Genomic DNA, 27,680 nt, shown 5'->3' on the forward strand with positions numbered 1-27,680 from the left:
TTCCAACATAACTTATTTTGACAAAATTTTGACAAAATTGATGAAAATGACTATAGCTACACATTTTGATAAGTTGAGGGACCAATGGTAATGAATTTTTAGTTGAGGGACCATTGTTCAAATTTGATTAAAGTTGAGGGACCATTGCTACAATTTACTCTAAATTATAATTTTGGAAATTACTACAACATAGTAGGTAATTATATATGAAGGGTTCTTACAGGTAAGAACACATTCACTAATTGAACTGAAATTTTACAAATGTTAATACTGGTAAGAACGCTTGTAAATTTTTAGCTCTAATAATAAACGTGTTCTTACCGGTAAGAACATGTATGAATTTTAAGCTTTACTAATGAATGTGTTTTTACCGGTAAGTAAGAACAAATATGAAGCTTTACTAATGAACGTGTTTTTACCGGTAAGAACATGTTAATATATGACTGGCGTCCTATTTTGTACCAATTTCTAAACTCGGTCCAGGTTAGTAAGGCCATGACATTGGAAAACCAGAAAACGAGCCTTCCTAATGTATTCCAAGCGTTAATGACGTCTTCGAGTCGCTATGTTGAAGCCACTGAGGCTGTTTGTGGGCACATTAAACCAGCTGATGGTTTTGATTCCAATTCTGAAACTGCACTCCCCCCAACTTGATAGATGTATACTGGGGGGGGGGGGGGGGGGTGGGGCTAGCAGGTTATCGGCGTAGTTGAAATTCCACTTCTGAAACTAGGTAGTAAGCTAGACATCATGTTTAGAGGAAACCGCAGCGCTGCAAAAAGAGAGGGGGACGTATAAATGCATTTGCAGTCAATTCGCCGCCAAGGACAGTGAATGATGTTGGTGTCTCAACAACTGGGATGCTGTTCAGTATAAAACTGTTAAACTGGAAAACGGAGGCAGCTGGTCGATCAGAGAAACTCTAAGATTACGAATGAGATAGTCTGCGGAAAATGTGTTATCCACTGAATCTATCGACACAATTGTGCTTTAGGTGGTGCTGAAAAATCAGGGAGAAGAAACTTTCAGGATGATGTGTTGTGTATTACAGAAGACAGTAACTGCGCTTTACGGAAACTTGGCAGCTCGTCATTTCTTATATGCTTTGAACTCGGTTTTAGAAACTTGTCTCCCAAGTCCCAAGGCATAACATCTGCAACATTATTTGTTCAGATGAATGTGCGAAGGATTTACTTTCAAATGCGTGCCATCTAGAAATGTCAAGGGAAGCTGCAATCTACGTTTTGAGCATACCTGAAGTGCATTAACATCTGTTGACATCATATTGTTGATTTGATCCCCCTCACGAGCCATAGCGAACTGTTGTCATACATCTTTTTCTCTACGTAACTTGGTGAGTGTTGTAGATTTTTGAGAATAAGTTCTCGAGTAAAGTTTATTCTCGATTATAGATAGGAACCTGTATTATCGTAGGGTAAAATGTCTCTTCATCACATAACATGTCGTGTGATAAAAGAAATAGAGATATACAAGCAATTTAGTATGAAATAATTGGAGACTTGACCCACTTGTGCGTCTGAACAAAATATAAAAAGTGATGTACACACACACACCATTTCTTCTAACGCTCATGTTTATTTTTGACATTCAAGTTGAATAAATATCAAATAATTAAAGAAAATAAATGTCGAAAAATCATTTTCAAAATACATTCACTTCGAATGTAGACGTTAATTAAGCTAGTTAAACAAAAGCCAGTGCCAACTCTCTTGCACCCAAGTTGCTCATCAAGGCAACTTGCTAATCACGGCAAGACCTGAAGTAAAGAACGTTTAAGTGCGGTTAGCTTTGGAAAACAGATGAAAACATACATTCAGAATCTACTACTTCTGATTGCGGAAATAACGTGGGTTGAGTAATCAAATGGAGCCACACGGTACCTTCAACCATTTTGTAGAGAGCTGACCACCACCCATCTCCAGAGAGCTGGTTTTGATCAAGAGTTCGTCGATCTCTTTATCATGCTTCCCTTCAAGAACTCCTCGGAGAGTGATCACTGCATCCTTCGCCTTCTTGAGGATGCTGTTCTCGTCTTCAGTTTCCAACCGCAGAAGGTCATTCTGGATGAAGTGAGGCTTACAGCTACAGCAAACTGAGCAGCCGTAGCCCAGGAGGCTAGCCATCTCTTTCTGTCCATCGACTTGTCAGTTATCTTCTCTCGCCAACCTGTTTTATCCTTCCCCTCCAAGTACCAAGCTTCGTAAATACTGAGCATTCGCTGAGCCTGTACTTTGGACCATTTTGGAGAAAGCACTTCCTTCATTAGACAGCAGGCGCTCTGGTGTATCGAATTCTCGAACCTGCAAGCACAAAAAACTTATCAACAAAAAGAAAAACGACTTAAAAGCGTTTAAGACCAAAAGCTGCGAGGCTCAAGTATAATTGACTCAAATTTGCAATATGGATCCCATAAGACAGAATCCATAATTTTTCCACATTGTCACTCAGACATCAGCAGAAAAGAAAATAAAGAATGAGCTTAAGGAATTCTAACTGAAGCTTACCCGGCCAGCATCAAGCAGAAGGATTCGGTCGCAGTCAATAATGGTATTCAGACGATGAGCAATGATGAGCATTGTACATGATTGAAATTCTTGACGAATAGTTTTTTGAATAAGAGCATCAGTTCTGACATCAACAGCTGCAGTTGCTTCATCAAGAACGAGTATTTTTGATCTTCGCAACACTGCTCGAGAAAGACTTAATAGTTGTCGCTGTCCAACACTGAAATTATCTCCTGCCTCCGAGACCTTGACATGTCACAAGTAAGGTTAATATAATGAGACCCGAATCACATCAAGTAACCTCTAAATGAGGGAGAGCCTATGTATAATGAGACCGAAATCACGTCAAGTAAAGCAAAGTTGAGCATTTACCTCAGCATCTAATCCCAAAGAATTCCTCCTGATGGCATCCTTCAAATGTGCCCTCTCTAAAGCTTCCCAGAGGTCAGCATCATTATGTTCTTGAAAGGGATCGAGATTAAACCTCACTGTTCCTGAGAAAGATAGGAAAATAGGATCATTAGAATAAATGTACTTTATTAGGTGTTGGGAATAACTTCTTGTTACTCTTGACTAATATTATAGCTTGCTAAGTCAACGTAACATGCTTGCTTGTACCTGAAAAAAGAACCGGTGACTGAGGTATGATACCAAGAACTTTACGTAGATCTGACAGTCCAAACTTAGCGATATCACAATCATCAATCAAAATTCTTCCTCTTTCTAATTCAACAATCCGAAATAAAGCATTTAGCATGCTGGACTTTCCAGCGCCAGTCCTTCCAACAATTCCGACCTTGTCAGTAGGAGAAATTGTGAAAGACAACTCAAGCAAAACTGGGGGAAGTTCCGGTCTATAACGTAGAACAACATTCTCAAACTTGATATATCCAAATGAAGGCCACGCTGGAGGGGGGCGGTTGCTCTCAATTACAGCTGGAGCTTCTGAAGGCAACTCTATGTATGTACCGACCCGCTCAACAGCATTCAAGCTATTCTCAGCCTGACTTGCAAGTCTCAGTACAGCAGTCAATAAATCTGTAATATTAAGCGCATAACTGAGAAGTAGACCCATAGTGGATGCAAACTCTTGCTGGTTCTCTGCCCTTCCATTCTTCATAACAGCAAAGGTAGCCGTAAACCATATCATGAGGCCTCCCAATGTTTCCAAACGGATTGCAAGCCAGCGGTTTCCACTTATGGTCAACAGTGCAAATCTGATATTGGTATCCACAGATCTTCCATTAATGTCTGCCATCTGATCATAAGCCTTATATGCGCGAATAGTTGATAAACCATTCAGTGCTTCACCAAATTGTGCATAAACAGGGGATCTGCTGATGGAGTCCAAGCGCTTTAACTCACGAGCCGTGCTCTACCCGAAGAGAAAACAAAATATTATACAAAGTGCAGCAAGAAATCGATACCAAAGTGACCAACATGGTAATACAACAGGCTAAGTACATGACACCTAGTAACTTTGAGTTAAACTTAAGGGTGATTCCAAAAGCATATCAAACATATAAGAATCATGTACCTGATAGTAGAGATAGGCTGCATAAAACAAAACGAGAAGGGGCATAATGGCCCACAAGGACATAGTGCTCACGATCCCTATCAAGATGAAGGTAGAAAGGAGCTGAGAGGCTTGCCCAAGAAACATATTCACAAATGGAGCAACATTACGATCAATGTCTCCAAGATCCTTTGCAAATCTATTTATGATCCGTCCAAGGGGATTGGTTTGGAAGAAGACCATTGGAACTTTTAAGATAGAGCTAAGCATGGCCTCATGCAACCTCCTAGCAGCATAAAGACTAGAAATAATCAACCAATAAGAGTTTGCTAATGTCACCAAAACCTGAAACGAAGAAATGTAGTTGCTCAGTACAATTCGATGCAAAATCTTCCACAAGATAGTTGATACACATTACAACACCTAACTTAAAACAACTGATGTTTAACTGTGTTTGTTGATGCACAAAACCGGAAGGTCTTGGAACAACGTAAATCCGGCCGTGAATCTGCAAGAAAGTAAAGAACACAAGATGTATCATGGTTTGCCCCAATGTTTGAGCTACGTCCACACTGATGTTGATATTGTTTCACTCTGAATGGTGAATATACAAGAAGGCTAGAGGCAGTGTGCTCTCTAGCCTGTTTTCTGTGTTTGCCCTCTGAGATGTTTTCTCTCTTCCCATGGCCTAAACCTTGACCTCCCATAATGAGGAGAGTGAGGAGTCCTTTTATAGAATAAGGGCTCCTCACTTATTACATATTTGCCCATTCATTTATTACATAATTACATTTAAGTCCCCCGAGTATTTATACGAGGTCTAAATACGGAGGCTCTAAATATAGTACAAACAATAGTCCCCCAAGTCTTCAGTTAAAAGAGTCTTTTGGCTGGAGACTTGAAATTCAATCCATGTGTGGGCCGAAGTAATTAGATGTCTAGAACTGATACTCGATATGAGGCGGTGCTCAATGTGAAATGATGCTTAACTAGAAGTAGCACATGTTGCAAGGCTGCTCGGCTTGTGGCTTATATTGCTTTGGTTGGCTCGGCTTGTGGCGTTAGAGGTGAGGGAGTCCCTTTTATAGAATAAGGGCTCGCTTCTCAATACATAAATGATGGGCTAGAGTTGATGCTAAAAAGGGCTCACTCCTTAATACATAAATGATGGGCTAGAGTTGATGCTTGCGGCGAGGCGGTTGCTCAGCAGGCGGCGATGCTCTCTAATGATGGTGAGGGAGTCCCTTTTATAGAATAAGGGCTCGCTCCTCAATACATAAGTGATGCTAGCGGCGAGGCGGTTGCTCAGCTGGCAGCGATGCTCTCTAATGAAGGTGAGGGAATCTCTTTTATAGAATAAGGGTTTGCTCCTCAATACATAAGTGATGGGCTAAGAGTCTCTCTCTAATGAAGGTGAGGGAGTCCCTTTTATAAAATAAGGGTTCGCTCCTCAATACATGAATAATGGGTGCTCTCTAATGAAAGTGAGGGAGTCCCTTTTATAAAATAAGGGTTCACTCCTCAGTACATAAATAATGGGCTACGTCCCCCAAGTATTTTTCATGAGTCCCAGTTGCAGAAGCCCAATATATGGTACATAGTGTAGTCCCCTAAGTCTTCAGTCAATAGAGTTTGTTGGCTGGAGACTTCAAATTCAATCCATGTATGGGCCGAAGTGGCGGTTGTTCGGAGGTGGTCTTTGTATACCATGCACTGAAGCTTTTGTAAGTGAAGCTTTGAAAGTGAAGTTTCATAGGTGAGGCTTTGAAAGTGAAGCTTTGAAGTCGGAGCTTTGTAAATGAAGCTTTCGAAGTTGGAGCTCTTGTAAATGAAGCTTTCGAAGCTGGAGCTCTTGTAAATGAAGCTTTCGAAGCTGATTGACATGAGTGATGCTCATGAATGTTTATATTGATTGACATGAGTGATGCTTATGTATAATTTTGGAGTACTGGCCGTACTTTTGATCACCTAGGTGGTGATAATAGCGGTAGGCTGCCGAATAATTTTGGAGTACTAGACGTACTTTTGATCACCTGGTTGGTGATAATAGCGGCAAGCTGCCGAATAATTTTGGAGTACTGGACGTACTTTTAATCACCTGGTTGGTGATAAGCAAGTGGGTGTCCAATTAGACAAAAGATCACCATGAACACATGGCTCATCAGTCTATAAGTTGGTAGACTTCTTTAATCAGCAACAATGTTGATCAGTGGATCTAGTTGCTCAATAATTCCTGACAATAATGATAGTATAAGTATGACCGTATAATGAATAAATCAAATTGACAAAGTTTGTCAAGGCAAAAATATTGTACCATGTGCCTATTACACATAAATATTTTATTGTGCGGTGAATGATATGTATATAGTGGCAAAATAATGTGGTGCACTTTCGGCTAAATTGTGGAAGACATGTTCGCTTGGGATTCTTTGGCCTTTTTTCGGTTTCCCATTGGAATGCCACGTGAGTGGCTTTGGGTTTGGTCAAAAGGCAAAGCAGAATGCAGGAGCATCATGATTATAATAAATATAATATTCAAAAAATTATTAAAACTATGTTATTTTAAGGGGAGGTGGCCAACTAACAGATATCACAAAAGTAAAAGCAGATGCAGGAGCATCATGATTATGATAAATATAATATTCAAAAAATTATTAAAACTATGTTATTTTAAGGGGAGGTGGCCAACTAACAGATATCACAAAAGTAAAAGAAGACTTATCTTTTCCTTCGTGGGTTTTCCACTGGTAGATGCGGTAGGTTTGCTTTTTCTTTGTGGGTTTTCCACTGGTAGATGCGGTAGGTTTGGTGCATCGGTGGTTGAACATGGACTCCACCATAACAGTAACCTCATCATCTTCTCCATCATTTTCAAACGCAACCTCCAGCATTTTCGTGTATGGTCCCAACGACGACAACTTCATCAACGTGTGGGAAGGAAGGAGAAGATTCCAGGACCCAATCTTCATTCGAGAAGTGGAGTCCTCGGACGCATCTGCTGCAATCACATGGCAACCAGAGCAAATCGCTGCCCATGTCCAATGCCACAAGATATGATGTGCTCGGCGTCCCCACAGATACATTTGCATAATGCAGATGTCCAAATGCACTAATCCGATACGTGATGTTTCCGTATTCGAAAGTAAGCGGCGTCGTTTGATTGTCGGCGGTGGAAAGATGGCAGCCCCGAATCATTCGGTCTTGGTGGGCCATAGCGGTGTAGTACTCGGCGCTACCCTTCTCCGCCAGCTCATCGAAACCTAGAATTGCCTTGACTGGATCCGAGAACCGGTGGTGGATATCGAACCCGTACTTCCCGAGCCCGAAACAGGTCCAATAAGCCCAACCCAATACCAGAAAAGAGAGTAAGAGATAAGCGGCGGAGGAACTGTAAGAAGCTCTGCAAGTCCAAGCCGTCATGGCTAAGATGATTTTAGAGAGAGAAACAGATGTTTTGGCAAATTGGATTTGCGCAGATTTCACAGTGAAGGTTGTGAGGGTTTCACGGTGGTGAGATGGAAAAATGAAAGGGAACCGACAGACGGCGCCAAATGTTGATGCACAAAACCGGAAGGTCTTGGAACAACGTAAATCCGGCCGTGAATCTGCAAGAAAGTAAAGAACATAAGATGTATCGTGGTTCACCCCAATGTTTGGGCTACGTCCACATTGATGTTGATATCGTTTCACTCTGAATGGTGAATATACAAAAAGGCTAGAGGCAGTGTGCTCTCTAGCCGGTTTTCTGTGTTTGCCCTCTGAGATGTTTTCTCTCTTCCCATGGCCTAAACCTTGACCTCTCCTAATGAGGAGAGTGATGAGTCATTTTATAGAATAAGGGGCAAATATGTAATAAGTGAGGAGCCCTTATTCTATAAAAGGACTCCTTACTCTCCTCATTCGGGGAGGTCAAGGTTTAGGCCATGGGAATAGAGAAAACATCTCAGAGGGCAAACACAGAAAACCGGCTAGAGAGCACACTGCCTCTAGCCTTCTTGTATATTCACCATTCAGAGTGAAACAATATCAACATCAGTCAGGACGTAGCCCAAACATTGGGGGTGAATCACGATACATCTTGTGTTCTTTACTTTCTTGCAGATTCACAGCCGGATTTACGTTGTTCCAAGACCTTCCGGTTTTGTGTATCAACATTTGGCGCTGCCTGTGGGAATCGACACCAAAAGCTATATCGGTTCTCTTTCATTTGTCCATCTCACCACCATGAAACCCTCACAACCTCCACCGTGAAATTTGCACAAATCCAATTCGCCAAAACATCTGTTTCTCTCTCTAGAATCGTCTTAGCCATGACGGCCTGGACTTGCAGAGCTTCTTACAGTCCCTCCACCGCTTATCTCTTACTCTCTTTTCTGGTATTGGGTTGGGCTTATTAGACCTGTTTCAGGCTCGGTACGTACGGGTTCGATATCCACCACCGGTTCTCATATCCAATCAAGGCAATTCTGGGTTTCGATGAGCTGCCGGAGAAGGGTAGCGCCGAGTACTACACCGCTATGGCCCACCAAGACCGATTGATTCAGGGCCGCCATCTCTCCACCACCGACGATCAAACGACGCCGCTTGTTTTCGAATACGGAAACATCACGTATTAGATTAGTGCATTTGGACATCTGCATTATGCAAATGTATCTGTGGGGACGCCGAGCACATCATATCTTGTGGCATTGGACACGGGCAGCGATTTGCTCTAGTTGCCATGTGATTGTAGCAGATGCGTCCGAGGCCTCCAGCTCTCGAATGGAGATTGGGTCCTGAAATCTTCTCTTTCCTTCCCAGACGTTGATGAAGTTGATGAAGTTGTCGTCGTTGGGACCATACACGAAGATGCTGGAGGTTACGTTTGAAAAGGATGAAGAAGATGATGAGGTTACTGTTATGGTGGAGTCCATGTTCAACCACTGATGCACCAAACATGCCGCATCTACCAGTGGAAAACCCATGAAGAAAAAGCAAACCTACCGCATCTACCAATGGAAAACCCACGAAGAAAAAGATAAGTCTGCTTTTACTTTTGTGATATCTGTTAGTTGGCCACCTCCCCTTAAAATAACATAGTTTTAATAATTTTTTGAATATTATATTTATTATAATCATGATGCTCCTGCATTCTGCTTTGCCTTTTGACCAAACCCAAAGCCACTCACGTGGCATTCCAATGGGAAACCGAAAAAAGGCCAAAGTAGAAAGAATCCCAAGCAAACATGTCTTCCACAATTTAGCCGAAAGTGCACCACATTATTTTGCCACATATACAAATCATTTACCGCACAATAAAATATAAATGTGTAATAGGCACATGGTACAATATTTTTGCCTTGACAAACTCTGTCAATTTGATTTATTCATTATACGGTCATACTTATACTGTCATTTATTGTCAGGAATTATTGAGCAACTAAATCCACTGATCAACATTGTTGCTGATTAAAGAAGTCTACCAACTTATAGACTAATGAGCCACGTGCTCATGGTGATCTCTTGTTTGACCGGACACCCACTTACTTATCACCAACCAGGTGATCAAAAGTACGTCCAGTACTCCAAAATTATTCGGCAGCCTGCCGCTATTATCACCAACTAGGTGATCAAAAGTACGTCCAGTACTCCAAAATTATACATGAGCATCACTCATGTTAATCATACATAAACATTTATGAGCATCACTCATGTCAACATTCATGAGCATCACTCATGTCAATTAGCTTCGAAAGCTTCATTTACAAAGCTCCGACTTCAAAGCCTTACTTATAAAACTTCACTTTCAAAGCTTCACTTACAAAAGCTTCAGTGCATGGTATACAAAGATCACCTCCGAACAACCGCCACTTTGGCCCATACATGGATTGAATTTGAAGTCTCCAGCCAACAGACTCTATTGACTGAAGACTTGGGGGACTACACTATGTACCATATATTAGGCTTCCGCAATTGGGCCTCATGAAAAATACTTGGGGGACTTAGCCCATTATTTATGTACTGAGAAGCGAACCCTTATTCTATAAAAAGGACTCCCTCACTTTCATTAGAGAGCACCCATTATTCATGTATTGAGGAGCGAACCCTTATTTTATAAAAGGGACTCCCTCACCTTCATTAGAGAAAGACTCTTAGCCCATCACTTATGTATTGAGGAGCAAACCCTTATTCTATAAAAGGGACTCCCTCACCTTCATTAGAGAGCATCGCCACCAGCTGAGCAACCGCCTCGCCGCGAGCATCACTCTTAACCCATCACTTATGTATTGAGGAGCAAACCCTTATTCTATAAAAGGGACTCCCTCACCATCATTAGAGAGCATCGCCGCCTGCTGAGCAATCGCCTCGCCGCGAGCATCAACTCTAGCCCATCATTTATGTATTGAAGAGTGAGCCTTTATTCTATAAAGGGGACTCCCTCACCATCATTAAAGAGCATCGCCGTCTGCTGAGTAACCGCCTCGCCACGAGCATCAAACTCTAGTCCATCATTTATGTATTGAGAAGCGAGCCCTTATTCAATAAAAGTGACTCATTCACCATCATTAGAGAGCATTGTCGTCTGCTGAGCAACCGCATCGCCGCGAGCATCAACTCTAGCCCATCATTTATGTATTGAGGAGCGAACCCTTATTCTATAAAAGGGACTCCCTCACCTTCAACGCCACAAGCCGAGCCAACCAAAGCAACATAAGCCACAAGCCGAGCAGCCTCGCAACATGTGCTAATTCTAGTTGAGCATCATTTCACATTGGACACCGTCTCATATCGAGTATTAGTTCTAGACGACATCTAATTACTTCGGCCCACACATGGACTGAATTTCAAGTCTCCAGCCAAAAGACTCTCTTGACTAAAGACTTGGGGGACTACTGTTTGTACCATATTTAGGGCCTTCGTATTTAGACCTTGTATAAATACTCGGGGGACTCAAATGTAATTATGTAATAAATGAAGGGGCAAATATGTAATAAGTGAGGAGCCCTTATTCTATAAAAGGACTCTTCACTCTCCTCATTAGGGGAGGTCAAGGTTTAGGCCATGGGAAGAGAGAAAACATCTTAGAGGGCAAACACAGAAAACAAGCTAGAGAGCACACTGCCTCTAGCCTTTTTGTATATTCACCATTCAGAGTGAAACGATATCAATATCAGTGTGGACGTAGCCCAAACATTGGGGTGAACCACGATACATCTTGTGTTCTTTACTTTCTTGCAGATTCACGGCCGGATTTATGTTGTTCCAAGACCTTCCGGTTTTGTGCATCAACAATGTTCTTACCTGACCAAATGATATAAGTGCATAGATCATATTGTAGAAACCGGGGTTATAATTTGCTGTCGTGCCTTGATCAGTCCAATGGCTCAACCATGTGCTACTTGAAACTCGTAGAACCTCGGATGAAACATAGCATGTAAAGAGTATCATAACCGTCCACAAGCCTCCTAACGCATCCTTATACCTGGATAAGATAAATTGCAGATTTAAAAGACTTCTAAGCATTGATTAGCTGAGTAATGTGCGAATGTAAACAGCAAATAGTATTAGCCCCTTTGAGATCAAGGTTTCTTAAGAATAAAGGGATGTCTCAATGTAGTACTAGGGGAATTCAAGGCGATACTTGAAAATCTGATTTACCTCGCCAAAACTTTCAAGCTTACTACGCCTGTTTCCTTTTCTTCTTGTTTGATAAGAACAGATTTTCCTTCTTTTGGTTTATTTGCTTGGCTTGTATTTTTTGGCATACCATTTACCACCCCATTGGCAACAGGTTTTGAAGAGGCACCATGATCAATCATTTCACTGTTTTGATCAAAGGTTCTACTATCTTCTTTTTCTTCTTCTTCTTCTTCTTCTTCTTCATATTCTTCCATCTTTCCCGCTTTTTCCATTAGCCTTTTGAACAGCATGCCAGTATTGGAAAGCTCCTCAAATGTTCCCTCCTCCTTCACCATACCTTCATGGACCAGGATGATTCTATCAACTTGTGAAAGGAAATACAGCTGATTTGTAACAAGAACCCTGGTTTTCCCTCTCAGTTCTCCCCTGATACATTTATCAAAAACCTGGTATGATACATAGGAAAAGTTAGATGACTAATATACAAAAGAATTATTAATAACCAACTTTCAGCAGCCAGAGATAGAGCTTGCAAGTGTAGAAAGAAATAATGGAATTAGGAAAATGCAAACGACAAGATAAACCAGAGTTAAGGAAATATCCATAAGCTTTACAGTATAAATATAAGAAAGATACAACTATACTAGTAGAATCCACTGGACTTATATATGAATTTGTCAAAATTAATATGTGATTATGATCTGTTAACACAAATGCTTAAATAAAGGCATGCTTATGTGGGTAAGTCCAATTAACTCTGACCAAGAAGACAAAGATTCATCCTAGTATTTGAAATGCTGCAAACTTACCACAAAAACATTTGTGGAGATGACAAAGGACATGCTAAACAACAGATTAGAGATTATATTTTATATTTAGAATTAGAATGTAGAAACAACAGATAACCAAACTCCTGAAGTGAATAACTTAAGTTGGATGTAAAACAGTAACCTGTCGAGCAACTTGAGCATCCAGAGCACTCAAGGGATCATCAAAAATGTATACATCAGAGCTGGAGTAGACAGCTCTAGCCATGGAGACTCTTTGCTTCTGCCCACCACTAATATTCACTCCTCTTTCACCAATCTCAGTCAGATCACCACCCTACAGTGAAACAAATGAGAAATTTAGGCCTACAAATTACTAGGTAACATGGGAAGTTTGCAAAATGTACTATAAGAACTAGCACGATAGAACTCTAAGAGCACTCACAGGCAACAAGTCAAGGTCCTGCCTCAATGCAGTCACATCTATTGCCTTCTCATATCTTCTGGAGTCAAAGTAAGATCCAAATAAAATGTTGTCACGTACCTGAAAACATAAATACAGAAAGTGACCAATTTGCACGAGCAAGTAGATTGCATTGTAATTAATTTAGTACTCAAGGTTTAACCACATCCCAGGGGACACAGTCTCCAACTAAATTATCTTGATAACAAGAACAAGTATTATTTGTGCCAGCAATTATCAATCACAAGGTTTTCCAGATTCACAGAAACAGTAAATAAATACAAAAATTCAAACACATACTTTAGAAAGATGTATATAAATACATAAAAGAGGTGCTCAAAACTTACAGTTGCATTAAAAATCCATGAAACTTGTGGAACATAAGCAACCATTCCTCTCATTACAACACTTGATTCTGCTACAGGAGGAAGCTCCCCAATCATTGCAGATACAAGTGACGTCTTTCCTTCACCAGTACTGCCAACGATTGCTACCAAGTTACCAACAGGGATATCCAAATTAACATCTGTCAGCGTGGGCTTCTCTGCCTGAAGGAAAACATATATTTCAGGTGTGTTTTTTCATAGAGAAAATGCAAAACACTTCTAAGCTTGTTCAAGCACTAGATTACTTATATACGGAATCCTTCTACAACACACACAAACTTATATGATGTAAGAACCAGGAAAACTAAAATTGGACACCAGAAATAGAAGCTGACCTCAAGCCTGTAACATAAATGCACAAATTGACTATATAATGAACACATATAGGTAATAATGAATCAATTGTTCGCTTAGAATATTCATAACAGCTACAGAGAAACAAAAGAAACATTGTCAACTAGACCTTTGAGTCCCAAGAAAAGTATCCATTCCTAATTGAGATGGCCGGCAGTCCTGGATCAAGAGGAGGGTTTGGCAGAAGAACTCTCTCTTCAGCTAAAAGTAGCTCCTCTAAGCGCTTTAAGGATACATTAGCATTAACCACCTGTAAAAATAAACTACCATTAGAAATTAAGTAATAGAAGAAAACATGCAAGAAGTTCACAAAGTTGGCAGACAAAGAACTTTATTTTGATTATTTACATGAAATTGAAACAGAATACTTAATGCTCAAGAGGCCAACATATTGTTAAACTGCTTAGTCAAAGTATCCGCAAGAATTGTTTTCAGAAAAGAACCAACAGGGATATAAAACACTGAAATATTCTTCCATGTACATTACAATACCCAAAAAAAAAAACCATCTTCGAGAATAACCCAAAGTTTGAACTGCTATAAACGTTTGAGGGAAATATAATCATTTTTGGATATCAGGGAAAGAAGTCGAACCCGGGTTATTATATTAGGAAGTATGAATAGGGGAAACCGAAGCACAGCAAACAGAGTAAGTGATGTAAATGCCCTTGCAGGTGTAAGATCCCCCCCAAGAAAAGTGAACAATCCAAATGAAATCACAGTGACTACCACTGGGCTGCTATTTAGTATAAATCCGTTGCACTGCAAAACAAGGGAAAGAGCCGGTCAAAATAAAAGAAAAAAGTTGACGTTCATAACATCTATCTCAACAAATTGGATATGCACATGATCATGATCAAAACAAGATCATGCAAAATGCCTACTTCAGTAATCAACTGTAGCACTTTGATGGCATGTCATGAATATATGAAATCAGAAGTGATTTTCTTATAGGACTGAAAACCTTCCAAAAAAGAGATATTGTAAGAAATTTACATCAAATGAGTGGATATGGTAAGAAAATGCAAATTTCAGAAAAAAATTGCCATACCGCTCCCAGCAGTGATGCTTTTCGAAACCAGAACAACTCATCAGTTCGAACACTATGCACTTTGGATTGGAAACTACTCTCCCATGCATAACATCTGAGCCATTGGAAAACACAATGAAAAACAGTACATATAAATCCCCCCAACATATATAGGCATATCACCAAAATTGAGACATACTTCACAGTGTCCATTGCAGCCAAAATTTCATTCATCAGACCAATTCTCTTGTCTGTACGCTGCAACCCCTCCTTGGACAATTTCTGCATTTTGCTTATCACAAATGTCTGTTCCAAGTAAATCACAAAGATCAGGACACATTAAATAGATAGGCGATCTAAACATGTATAAGGTGCCCAAATATAAAACTGTGGTGTAGTTACTAACTACTCAGTACAGACAGGCACACTCTATTGTGATAGTAATGTAGTCACTAAAGCAAAATTAGCATAGCTTTTATTGGAAAACAAGCAAAATTAAATGCAGCAACTATGTTACCTGTAGGGGGAACAAAAGAACAAGCATGAGGGCACCAAGTAGTGAAGCAACCCCCAATTGCTGATAAAGAAGAACCATGGAGAAAACGATACGAAATGGAGCTGACCACAAAATATGAAGAGATTGGGATACTTGCTGTGCAAGGAAACAAAAACAAATTAACCAACCAACCTAAACAACTTCCCAAATAATAGCACAAAATGATTAGTACACTCCAATTTGTTTGGTACCACCTCTGTATATTTTGACAAGAATGACAGAAACCCAAATCTCATTCGAAAAGAATTTTGAGTAGACAATAAGTAGAAAAAGGAAATAACATCAAATGTTCTGAGATTAAGGTGTCCAGAGTAGTGTGGCTCCAATCGCACATTCAGGGATTTTACTATCGTCTGACTTCAGGAAATTGTTATAGTATTAAAAAATAATTTTCACTTTCAAAAGATAATTTTAGGACACATGCAAAAACTGTTCAGAGTGCGTGCCTGAAGTGCTTCAGCATCAGTTGTCATCAAGTTGGTTATTTTCCCAGAGGCAAACTTCTTCCTTGCTTCATGAGTCAGCCTAAAGGATTTCCGAAATACAGCTGCAACCTAAAAGAAGAAAAGTGTAGAAATTAGAATCATACTTCAAAAAATTATATATCAAGATTCTTCATAAAATTATGAGTTCGCTACTTCCACACATTATTAGAGTGAATAGAAGACCATACTACTATTTAAACCCCAAACATAAAACACTAAAAAGAATCTCCACTCCAAAATTATTAGAAAAGTAACAAGACCTTAACCCTCTCAAGAACTCATAAATAACCAGCTAAATGTCGCAAGCCCCCAGTAAATCGCATGGTAAAATTGACATTGATTCTAAACAAAAACCTGGCCTATCAAAACAAAACATCTATAGACATCCCTGAGCTAAGAATCTACAGTAAAATTCCAATCCTCACTCACCCAGGGACCGGGACTAAGTAAAAGGACCCACAAACTGATAGACTTGCGTTGGTTGCTGCCATGCGTGTGAAACAAGAGTTATACTGGGGAGGGAGAGTTGTGGGAGAACTGACTGTTTATTAATGATTTACCCTTACTATATTATTATCCTTTAATGTATAAATGAACACAGATGGAACTTTGTCAAAATTCCTCCACAAAGTTCTCTTAAATAATAGTATAAATTCGGGAAAAGAATGACATTGATGATATTATAAACATGGTAAAATACAGAAAAAATATTACAATAAACCTAATACAATTAAAATGGGGTTGGAAAAAATAAAACAAAATACCAGGGTTGACCGTAGCCGGAAGCCAACGCGCATGACATTTTGAAAATACTGAGCTTCAGATAACACCCCACCAACCTGAAGTCAAGGCACATCCTCCCATTAAAAATAAATGTGCAAGATATGTTCCAGGGTTCAAACACCAGCTAGTGGATATTGTGCAAGGTTTTTAGGGAAAAACAGGAAATTTAAGAAAAGGGGGAGCAGGTTATATTAGGTAAGCAATTTTTGTCAATTCACCAAGCAGGGTAACTGCAACATCCCTTGAAATTGTTAAAGCAGCAGGAGTACGCAAATATATGTGATACTAAGGGGTAGCTGTGCAAAACAAGCTATGTATTGGCAAACGTAAATGACGTAAATATAAAACAAAGGACTTATATCATACCACTCCAGCAAATATTGAGAAGGCATAGATGTGACCAATCCATGCTGGATCCCCTCGTTGCATAGACTGCAGACAATTTTAGATTAAATGAAAGAACGATTATGATAATTACAATAAAGGATCATTTCACAGGACTCTGATACACATTCTGAATTCAGGGATATGCAGGAATTATGACATACCAGCAGCATAATTTTAAAAATATCCACAAAACTAACATACATGGAGAAGGTTAGGTTAAAGCTAATCCGACATTACAGCGACTAGAGCTTTTGGGTTATTGAAGTCTCACCGTTGTTTCATTTCTTTATTTCGTAGTCAAAATTTCTATTTAGTTATCGTGTTTCAACAACAATTTCATGACCAAAATGGCAAATACACAGAATCCAGGAATGCTTGACTAGCACAAGTTAAATTCATAAACAGCCCTCATATGGGCCCAGTCACCAATATCATTATCCCTGCTGATTTGTATACTAAAATAACTAGTAGTACCAGAGACAGACATGGGAATGGAAATACAGAAAAGGGAACGATATAAACACAAACCTGTAAGAGATGATTCAAAATAAGCGGCCCCACAAATTGGGAAAGATCATTCCCGATCTACAAGTTGTCAACAAAAAAATAAAATATGTTATAGCACACAAAGCTTTCAATTTTACCATGCAAGACTTTTGAGGAAACAAATCAGAAACTCATAACTCTTCATGTCTAGAACAACTCACTGAACAGTGTGACCAGCATGTAATGTAAAACAACAATGACAAAGAGCAGTAAGTGTTGATTAAAAAGTTAAAAACATACACTATTCCAATTAGCGAAATATAAGTGTAATGACCTTTGTGTACTATTACATGTGTATCAAACTTTGCAGACTATTAACAAACATAATAAATGCGGAAGAACAGGTTAATTACCTTCCAAAAGCCTCCAAACCAAAACCTATAAACAGAACAACAAAATATGAATGAGAAGCATGTACATAGAACTGCACATGAAGAGCAAGGGCAATAAAGACAATAAAGTGAAGAAGATTCACATCTCAGCCATGGTCTGGAAAATATTACCTTCCGCCAAGACTAGAGTTCAATGCTCTTAAAAGCCATGGTTTAGGCTTTCGACATTCCTCAGCCCAACATGTTTGGAACCTAGAAAGCCAGTAAAAGAATGATGATGCAAACCATGATTGTACTAGTCTAAGCGGAAACCAATTTGAAAATAACAAGCACACACTTATTGTTCAGTGTTTCCGTACGATCCCAAGTATCCAATTTCCAGACATCCTTGTCTGTAATGGGTCTTTGATAGCCTAGCTTCATAAGGGGATTCACCCATGAAAACAGCATTCCTGGATAAAACACAACCAAGATATGAGTTGAGAAATCAGCCATGGAAAGAGGGTTCGGTGCAATCTTCAGAATATTACTAACAGTCTATTCCTTTGCCTTTGCATCCGGCAAAATTAGCAAGCAAATAACAAATACAGGGCTAGGGAAAGTAGGATCACATCAAAATTACATACATACTTGACAATATGTTCACATGCCTCTCAGGACATATTTGCTCTCCTCCAGGAAGTTCTTCATATGCATCATCATCAATTGATTCAGTACGGATTGGAGTATAACCAGGATAATCGACCACAAATGGAACGTACACAAGCAAAAGTATACCAAACAAACCCTACATCAGAGTGAAAATACATATAAAAAACAATGACATTAGATATGCAGTAATTCTATGATGGTTCTAAGATGGATCGGTAAGTAGTAGCTTTTTACAAGGTAGTGCTGGAGGATTAGAGAAATTAGACTTGCTCAAACACTATTTACACTACTTTTAAGAAGAAACCTCAAACATTGCGACATTTAAAAAAACAGTAGGACAGAAAGAGGAAACAAAAGCATAACCAGTGAAAATTAACGTCAAAAAAGAAAAACAAGCCAACAAACCTGAGCAGCAACTTCACTGATGTACAAATATAGTACAGATCTGCAAGGGTTACACAGGAAGATTGTAAGTTGTCTTGAACAACCACAAGCCTCGATAATGTACTAGCGGAATAATATAAAACCAAACAAAAACTTTAAAACTATAAACAGTGATATCATCTTTTGGTAAGGAAGGAACCAATTTAGGTAAACAGTCACACACAAACCTGTCGTATAACTCCCTCAGTGAAAGAACAAGATTCAGCATCACGGAATCCCCCACTAAAGTATAAATTACCGCAAACCTTACAAACCATCGGACCTCACGGATATAGATCTTAGATTCTACACCAATCATGACCAGCATAGAGAACCAAGTAAGAGCCTCTAATATCAGAGAAAATACCTGCCGAGAAAAGATGAAATTAAAATATTAAGCATATGAGAGTAAGCTTACTGAAAATTTGTTTTTGTACTCTGTTTTCCCTTCAATGAAAGTTTGTTTCTTATCCAGAAAAATAATATGAGCAGGTTAATGACACTCACATGTGCAAAGTGCTAAGCCAGTGGTCTAAAGCTAACTGGGTTTTAAGTGTAAAATCCCTAATTTCATTGCATTTAGATTAATCACGGTTCTTAGTTTGTTAAACTTGATATCTCCTTAGAAATCACGGTTCTTAGTTTGTTAAACTTGGTTTCTTTTGTCACTTAAAGGGTGAGGACTACCTAATTGCCCTACATTTGATAAATGGAAACATTGGTTTCTTCAATTCAAAGTACACAACAAACCAACCTCAAATGGTGCAAGGCCAGTCTGCCCATCTAAATTCAGCACTGAAATTCCCATGATCAACCGGAACACAGGCTCGGCAGTGCAATAAGCAGCCAATAACCCCAACATGTAGTTGTAAACTTTGGACTGCAAACAGAACCTCTGAACTTTGAAATCCTTCTTGATCCGCCATATTCGATAAATGCACAGGCCCAGAACAACCAAATGAGAAATGCAGACAACTAAAGAATCAACCGTGCACGGCGTGTATGCACCAAAAGCATTCTCCACTGCTCTTGTCCAGACCCCACCGGGCACCGGGCGGCAATACCAATCCAAAAGCTGAAAACCCATCTTTTTGGTCACTTTTTTTTTTTCACAAGAATTATTCACTTTTAAAGCACACAACACAATCCATCACTCTGAGCTCTCTCAGTCCCCACTGAGAACTACTCCTGCATTATATGATAAAACGGAATTTAGCCACAGAAAATCCCAGGAACCAATGAAATCTCTTTAAAGGGTAAAAGAAAACAGTAAAAATTCCAACTTTGCAGATCAATGGCGTACTTTCCTTACTAGCTCATACTATTTTATCCACCAGAATATACAAGGCTTCGAAATAATATGGAAACAAATAAAAACAGTCAAGCATTCTACTTTTAAGCACCACCGTTCTCAATAATCCCAAAAAAAAGTTCAAGCTTTCCATATAACTTCAAACTTTCCAGAACCTCACTCCAGTTACAGAAAGTCAATATCTACTCTGGTAGTGTACATTTTCTCAGAAACCAAACAGAGCACAGACTCAAGCTAGAAAATTGAAATTCTTCAGGAAAAAAATACATTAACGTATAAAAGCTTTTATTACTCCAAAAAAAAAAAAAAAAATTAAGCAACACAAAATTCATAATTTCGGATTTCAAATGAGCTAAACACCTCAGAGACTTACCCTGCACTGAAAAACCCAGAAACAAAAACTGAAAGAGCAAAACCGCTGCATATATACGAGCAGTTGACGACCTTCCCCGATCAAAAAAGTGAAATTTTTGGGGAAAATAAAAGAATTTAAAGCTCTTGATTGGATGCCGAGAAAACAGAAGAAGAGAATCCCAATTTTCCTGGAAAAGATTGATTACCATTTTGGTGCGTTTTCTGTGTGTGGAAGTGATGGAATCATTGGAGTGGAGTTGGTGTCGTATCTAATTCCCGCGGAGGAATCGAAAACCGAGAATTTATTCATCTGAAAAGCCAAATTGACAAAAAGACAATAATTATTTGGTTTTTCCTACACTCTGGAAATAATCTGGAAATTTGGGCTTTTGTTCTTCCGTGTATAACAAGCTAGAGGTAGGGAATACAAAGATTGGTGGGGGTGGTCAGTAGGGGTATTATTGTCTTTTTGTTGATAGAAAAGGTAACTTGTAGGGTGCGTTTGTTGCACCGGACTATCTCGGATTGGACTAGCTTTAGGAATTAAGCTGGACTGTCTTCTACTAAACTAAGTTAGACTGACTGACTTAGTGAAGTGTTTGGTGCAGTATTAGATTAAAAAGCAGAATAATTCAAAAAAAAGGGAAAAAAACAACCGGTGATATATAAAAAAAATATCCATGTTATTTGCTTCAACTTCAATTTCAACCAACATCAAAATTTCAACCAAAATTTATCAGTTCCCAAATTCTACCAACTTCAATTTCAACTAAAATTTCCAATTCCCAAATTCTACCAGAATGTCAATCAATTTCAACCAACTTCAATTTCAACTAACCTATAATCAAATTCTAATTTGCATATTATCCAGAGGAAGAATTGGCAAATTAACTCATAATATACCCCAAAAATTCATGTTCTTTATTAAAAACCAAAGATTTACAGCCTCAATTTCTCAAAAGCCACGCATAGGCGATATATTTCCCACGAAGGGTAAGCAAATCAGGCCTCCATCAGAGTCATTAAGGCCTCCATCTGCGAATCAAACCTCCAGCCGTGAGCCTCCATTTTCAATTGCAGATCTCAGTCAACCAAATTCGTTCTTGTTCCTTTCGACCCCACCATCGTCTCCTCCTCCAAACCTCTCTTCTCCAATGACCCACCCCCATCCCCTCCTCAAATTGATGTGAATGGCCATGCCGTCGGCGGTGGAGAGCTTAGACTCAGCCTTGCGCCTATCGTCGTCGTTATCATCTTTTTTGTAGCTCAGACTAAACCCAAAGAAGTGTGGAGCCGAGAATTTGTACATCTCGTCGACGATCGTCGTCGTCGGTGGGGTGGTCCAGTGAGGTTGGTCGAGCAAACATGGACAAAGATGCGAGGAGGATGGTTGGACAAGGACGCGATGAGGAAGGGACGAGAACTGTCTTAGCAGTCCCCTGCTGATTGGGGGGTCTCGCTAAGCCCTTTTAATGAAGGACTTAGTTGGAGCGTGTCCGGTCTAATCCTATTAAACCTAATGCTTGTGCAAACCAAACATGAGACTACACTAGCAATTAATCTAGTCTAGTCCAGTCCCCTCTAATCCGGTCAAACAAACACACCCGTAGTGATTTGGGTCAATTATTTTGCTTAATATTAATGGTAGATTATTATTTTGAAATCTTCACCAATAAATTTTAATTTCCTGAGATTTTTGTTATAAATATTAATAAATGCATGACAATTAAAATTTAAATATTCATATTTTTGCAAGTGGTGAAAAAAAATTGGTGGTTTTTTAACTGAATAAAATAATAAAATTGGCAGAAAGTGGGTGGTTTGGCAAGCAATGTAACATCCCACATCGTCCAGGGGAGTAATCATTATATATATATTCTCATTCCTACCTATCACAAGGTGTTTTGGGAGCTCACTGGCTTCGAGTTTTGTAGGAACTCCGAAGTTAAGCGAGAAGGAGGCCAGAGCACTCTCATGATGGGTGATCCACTGGGAAGTTGCTCATGAGTTCCCAAAAACAAAAACCGTAAAGGAATGGTAAGCCCGAAGCGGACAATATCGTGCTATAGTGGTGGAGCGGGCCCGGGATGTGGTGGAACTCGTGCCGGGATATGACAATGGTATCAGAGCCAATCCATGGCCGGAAGTGTGCCGATGAGGACGTCGGGGCCTTAAGGGGGATGGATTGTAACATCCCACATCGCCCAGAGGAGTGGATCCTCTAAACCTTATGTACATGTCCACCTCTTCCTAACATGAGGCATTTTGGGAGCTCACTGGCTTAGGGTTCCGTAGAAACTCTGAAGTTAAGCGAGAAGGAGGCCAGAGCACTCCCATGATAGGTGACTCACTGGGAAGTTGCTCGTGAGTTCCCAAAAACAAAACCGTGAGGGAATGGTAAGCTTAAAGCGGACAATATCGTGCTACGGTGGTGGAACGGACCCGAGATGTGGTGGACCCGAGCCGGGATGTGACAAGCAAGCTACCTTCAGCAAGGGTAAAATCTCTATCAAGACAGGAAAGGTGGGAGTACATTTTTATCCTTCGAATGACTGGCATTATGATTTTTTTTAAAGAAGCTTTAATGAAAATGGCTTGGAATAAGATTATTTTAATAAAAAACCAGCCTAAAATATTATTTAACCAAAAGCTGTTTAAATTTAAGCATAACGACAAAGATCATAAAATTATACACGAGATGGATTACAAAGCCCAACACACTCAAATATAACTTTCCATAACTACCCCTAACGAGAAGAGAGGAAGAATACAAGTTTTTGTCTTCATTTCGACCCCACGTGGTCTCACTCTTTCAAATTTAATGTTTTAGTAATTTGCTTTCCAATGTAATTTGGACAGCTAGCATCCCAACATGTTTAAGAAATGGTGTAGGGCCCCACCTCCCTCCTTTTAGGCGTCACGGCCAAATGCTCCCTCCCTTATTTATTTATTTTTTTTAAATTGTTGTTCAAATGCTTTTTTTTTGTCACGTTCAAATATATATTTTTTGTCATGTTTTACATTTTTATTTTATTTTAAATTTATAATAAATTCATATGATTTCTGAAAAATATTTTGTAAAGTATTACAGAGTTGTAATTATTTAAACTTTCATCTCATTATATAAAAACTCACCAAAGCACCAAAGATAGGTAATAAGTTTACTTTACATCTGCCTAGTCCTCCTAAACCCCATTCCGCCACCTGACTAGCACCTAATATCTTTTATAACCATGAGAAAGTGTGTTTTCTTCAATTTCATAAATAATGTATAATTTTGCAATAGTTCCAGCAATAGTGTGCGTTATTTTTGGTTCAAAAGCATAATTAGTATGAGTTATTTTGTTTTAATTCCATAAATGATGTTTATTTTGTTACCTTTCATAAATAGTGTGAGTTATTTTCGATCAATTTCAGAAATAGTGTGGGTTATTATGTTGTAGTTCTAGAAATAGTATGCGTATTTTGGCTCACTTTCCAAAAATAATGTGGTTATTATGTTGTAGTTTCAGAAATAGTGTGGGTTCATATGCTTTAGTTCCAGGGAAAGTGTGGGTTTTTATTATGTAGTTTCATAAATAATATAGGTTAGTTTGGTTCACTTTCAGAAATAGTGTAGATGATTATACTGTAGTTTCAGAATAATGTGGATTATTATGTTGTTCCAGAAATAATGTATATTATTTTGGTTCACTTTCAGAAATAGTGTGGGTTATTACATTGTAGTTCTAGAAATAATGTGAGTTATTATGGTTCACTTTCATAAGTAGTAGGTTATTTTGTTGTAGTTCAAAAAATAGTGTTTCACTTTAGAAATAGTGTGGATTATGTGGGTTATTTTGTTGTAGTTCAAGAAATAGTGGCTCACTTTAGAAATAGTGTGGGTTATTTTGAGAAAGCCGATTGTGAGGAACAACAGTTAAATTGCCAATGCATTGTTAAACAAGGAAACAAACACTTACATTATTCAATGCAGAATGGCCAATGGATGAGTTTTTCAATTTACAACCTGTAAAATTCACTTGCCTCTAACACGCATGAGTCCAAGTTATTGTTCTCTTGTAAGTTGTTCCTAGCAAAAAATTGATCAAATATCATTATTCATGTAATGCACTAATTTCAGGTTTGTTTAAGAACCAGCAAATAAGGCAAAGGTTGACCCTCGTTTTCAAGGTTATAGCATCAACTCATTTGTAGTCTTGACATTTGAGAATACAAATACTTTGGGTCACCACTGCCTGTCTACTACAAGCAAACACTTCAATGTATAAATGGTTGTTCAGTTACGCGAACAAGCAAGCGATGTGTAACAAAAATTTGACCGAGTAAGCTCGAAATCATCCTATCGTATTAGATCAACTTATAAGAATGCCAAATACTGCATCTCACATAGCAAGAGGAAAGCAGGCGAGCCCAAAGCCATATCTACAAGAAATCTTCAATGTTCAAGCATATTCCTGTATTCCCCTCGCGAAAACGCAAGAGCCCATCAACCATAACATGTCGACTTTAGGTTCTGCTAGCAATGCTCGACGGCCTTCTTGTTATAATGCAAGAAGATATGCATCTTCCACTTTCACCTATGAAAAGTGAGGAAAATTTCATACACATAACAATCATTAACTATTGAGGAGAAACTTATATGAACTAGAATCAAGCACGCGAAAAAACTTGTGAGTCCTCGGGAATTCCTATAGGCAAACTTCTTACATGAGTTTGTTGACCCGTTTCAAGTTGTTCTTCTAAGATTTATCCTACAGTTTAGAGCATTCATCAGTTTGACTGTACACAAAACCCAACCGGACAAACTATGCAGATTTCATGAAACAACAGACTACAAAAATATCACAATAGAAATTTGCAAAAAAAAATATCCAAGTAACCATTCTAAACTACAACTCCGCCTGTTTAATTTTATCTTACATTGCCGGTCCCAAGCCCGGATAAAGGAGGAGGGGGAGGGCGTCAGGTAGTCGACATCTGGCACTCCTAGGTTACGTCGAATCCTTATGAAAATGAATCCAGAACAAATTCACGTTAAAGTTAGAGTGTCACCCGTAAGTGACGTGTTGTGTGGCCCGAGCACAGTGATAAGTGAGCAATGGTCTCTGTAAGGACATGACACAGAACCAAACGCAATGACGTTCTAGGATTCATATAGCCGACCCCACTTAGTGGGAAAAGACTTTGTTTTTGTTGTTGTAACCATTCTAAACTACCATCACTGCATCACTTTATAAAAACTTACACAAGTATGCTAGTGAATGTTGTGAACTGAAGAGCATTTAGGAAAGAATGTGAATTTTATAGGTAGAGTACATGAATACATCAACTCTCATCGATTGGAAATCCATTTCAAACCCATATAGGTAGAGTACATGTTTACATCATGCTGCAATATTTGGTCAATCGGAATTTGGAAATCCATTTCAAACCCATAGAGAAATTAGTCACAGTAGTCCTCAATAAATCACAGATCAAATGAACAATCACAAACAGAAGACCAAAACAATCACGAACAGAAGACCAAATCCTAATTCTGCAATTCCACCAAACATCGAAAACCTAATATACACAATTTTATACACATCAAACCCTAAAATAGAAGACCAAATGCTAATTCCTAAATTCCACAAAACACTAAAACCCTAAACACAAATTAAACATCAAAGAAATTAGAGAATCCACAATTTAATACCTGCTTATACGTCCGTCGTCTCGATGATGAACTCGGTGAAGAAGATGTTCGTAAGCTTGGAGCCATAGTCGTTGCGTCCACCGGTGGTCTTCTTCACCATATCATAGTAATTGCTACTAGTCAAAAGATGTCCGAAGTTCTTCTCCGGGATGTAGACCTTCTCCTCTTGGTGAATCGCAACAAGAACTCCAACGACGTTGTTGTAGATGCTGATGCAGTTCTGCTCGACGTCAATGGATGGAGACAATGAGGAGATGAGTGAGAGTAGTACCTGATGATGATTGAGAGCAGGTGAGACGACGAAAGTGGTGATGGTTAGGGCGACGGGCATGGAAAAAGAGGATTCAGACGCAATTCTTCTTCCTTTCCCTTCGCTTCCCTTTCTCTCAGATTCAGACGAAAATGAGTGGCACGGGCTCAAATGAAACAACAAGACAAGAAAGATTGGAAGATAGAATTAAGGTCAGTGGAGCCAAGCTTTTCGTCGGTCGGGGTCGGGGCGGGTCTGAGGTAGCAGACTGAGTATTGCAAAGATCGTTGTCGTTGTGTCATGGAGAGAAAGGGAGACTGAGTATTGCAAAGAGATCCGAAAGAGATATTAGGCAGACAAGAGACTTGCCGTTAGGGGCAAAATCGAAAATTAATTGTTTGGGTCATCTTTATTGGACTGGTTTAGTGTTGGGTTTTATCCTAAAATTCAAAGTTTTCAAATCTTTTTCATTAGTTTTTTTTTTTTAATGATTCTCTAAATTTTAATTATTGAAAAGATAATAAAAATAAATGCAGAAAAGTCAACAATATTCTATAAGAGTAAAACGTCTTGTAACTTATAAGGGAAGCAGCACACAATCCCTACCAATAATAATTTAATAATATTAGAAAATGGCATCTCATTAATTGACAGTGTAGAGAAAATGACAGATTATTCTGTAATTTAAAATTTAGGCCTAATCAGATAAATGGTCCCCGTGGTGATAAGGTATTCGGATGATAGCCCCTGTGGTAAAAAAATTTGGATTTAAACCCTTGTGGTCTAAGTCTGTTAGGATTTATGCCCTTCTGTTAAATAATGCTGACGTGGCTGCCACGTGGCTGCCAAATGTCTGCCACGTGGCAATAATAATAATTTTTAATTTTTTTTAAAACTTGAATTTTTACAAAAAAAAAAAAAAAAAAAAACCCCAGAAACTCCCCCCGCCCTCTGCCCTTCCCCCCCCCCGCCGCGCGACCCTCCTCCCTCTCCTTCTTCCTTCTTCTTCTTCTTCCCGCCGGTCTCCCCGCGCGACTCCTCCCTCTCCCTTTTCCTTCTTCTTCTTCTTCTTCTTCTTCTTCTTCTTCTTCTTCCCGCCGGAGACCAGCTCCCCCCTCGCCGGAGCCACATCAGCATTATTTAACAGAAGGGCATAAATCCTAACAGACTTATACCACAGGGGTTTAAATCCTAACAGACTTAGACCACATGGGTTATCATCCGAATACCTTATGACCACGG

General features: G+C 39.2%; 1 protein-coding gene across 2 annotated transcripts; it reads right to left on the minus strand.

Annotated features, from left to right (window-relative positions):
* Positions 1-1,576: 1,576 nt before the first annotated feature.
* LOC126623607 (ABC transporter C family member 2-like) lies at positions 1,577-26,774 on the minus strand. Of its 2 annotated transcripts, XM_050292552.1 has the most exons (29): positions 26,189-26,774; positions 24,453-25,070; positions 19,579-20,012; positions 19,013-19,191; positions 18,807-18,846; positions 18,381-18,537; positions 18,088-18,202; positions 17,922-18,002; positions 17,772-17,796; positions 17,401-17,457; positions 16,852-16,917; positions 16,467-16,541; positions 15,664-15,771; positions 15,179-15,313; positions 14,861-14,967; positions 14,683-14,776; positions 14,226-14,393; positions 13,741-13,881; positions 13,239-13,439; positions 12,874-12,972; positions 12,613-12,765; positions 11,680-12,107; positions 11,323-11,503; positions 4,063-4,386; positions 3,144-3,900; positions 2,898-3,013; positions 2,526-2,771; positions 1,902-2,321; positions 1,577-1,777 (listed from the first exon to the last, which is right to left on the minus strand). In XM_050292552.1, exons 3-28 carry the CDS (start codon positions 19,909-19,911, stop codon positions 2,193-2,195), a joined length of 4,515 nt encoding a protein of 1,504 aa, XP_050148509.1. In that variant the 5' UTR covers positions 19,912-20,012; positions 24,453-25,070; positions 26,189-26,774; the 3' UTR covers positions 1,577-1,777; positions 1,902-2,192. The 2 variants fall into 2 exon arrangements, with proteins under 2 accessions (XP_050148509.1, XP_050148507.1); XM_050292550.1 differs by lacking the exon at positions 26,189-26,774 and having other exon boundaries at positions 2,898-3,019; positions 24,453-24,472.
* Between the last annotated feature and the right edge of the window lie 906 nt (positions 26,775-27,680).

Source organism: Malus sylvestris, chromosome 5, assembly GCF_916048215.2.
Source record: "Malus sylvestris chromosome 5, drMalSylv7.2, whole genome shotgun sequence".
Taxonomy (NCBI): domain Eukaryota; kingdom Viridiplantae; phylum Streptophyta; class Magnoliopsida; order Rosales; family Rosaceae; genus Malus; species Malus sylvestris.

What these genes read in the sequence shown, in the direction of transcription:
- LOC126623607 (XM_050292550.1), bottom strand. Translation starts at nt 19,911, where the DNA reads ATGGGTTTTCAGCTTTTGGATTGGTATTGCCGCCCGGTGCCCGGTGGG. An exon ending in AACTCTAGTCTTGGCGGAAG is followed by an intron (nt 17,797 to 17,921) that starts GTAATATTTTCC and finishes TTCTGTTTATAG; the next exon opens with GTTTTGGTTTGGAGGCTTTT. An exon ending in TCTCAATATTTGCTGGAGTG is followed by an intron (nt 16,542 to 16,851) that starts GTATGATATAAG and finishes CCTTGACTTCAG; the next exon opens with GTTGGTGGGGTGTTATCTGA.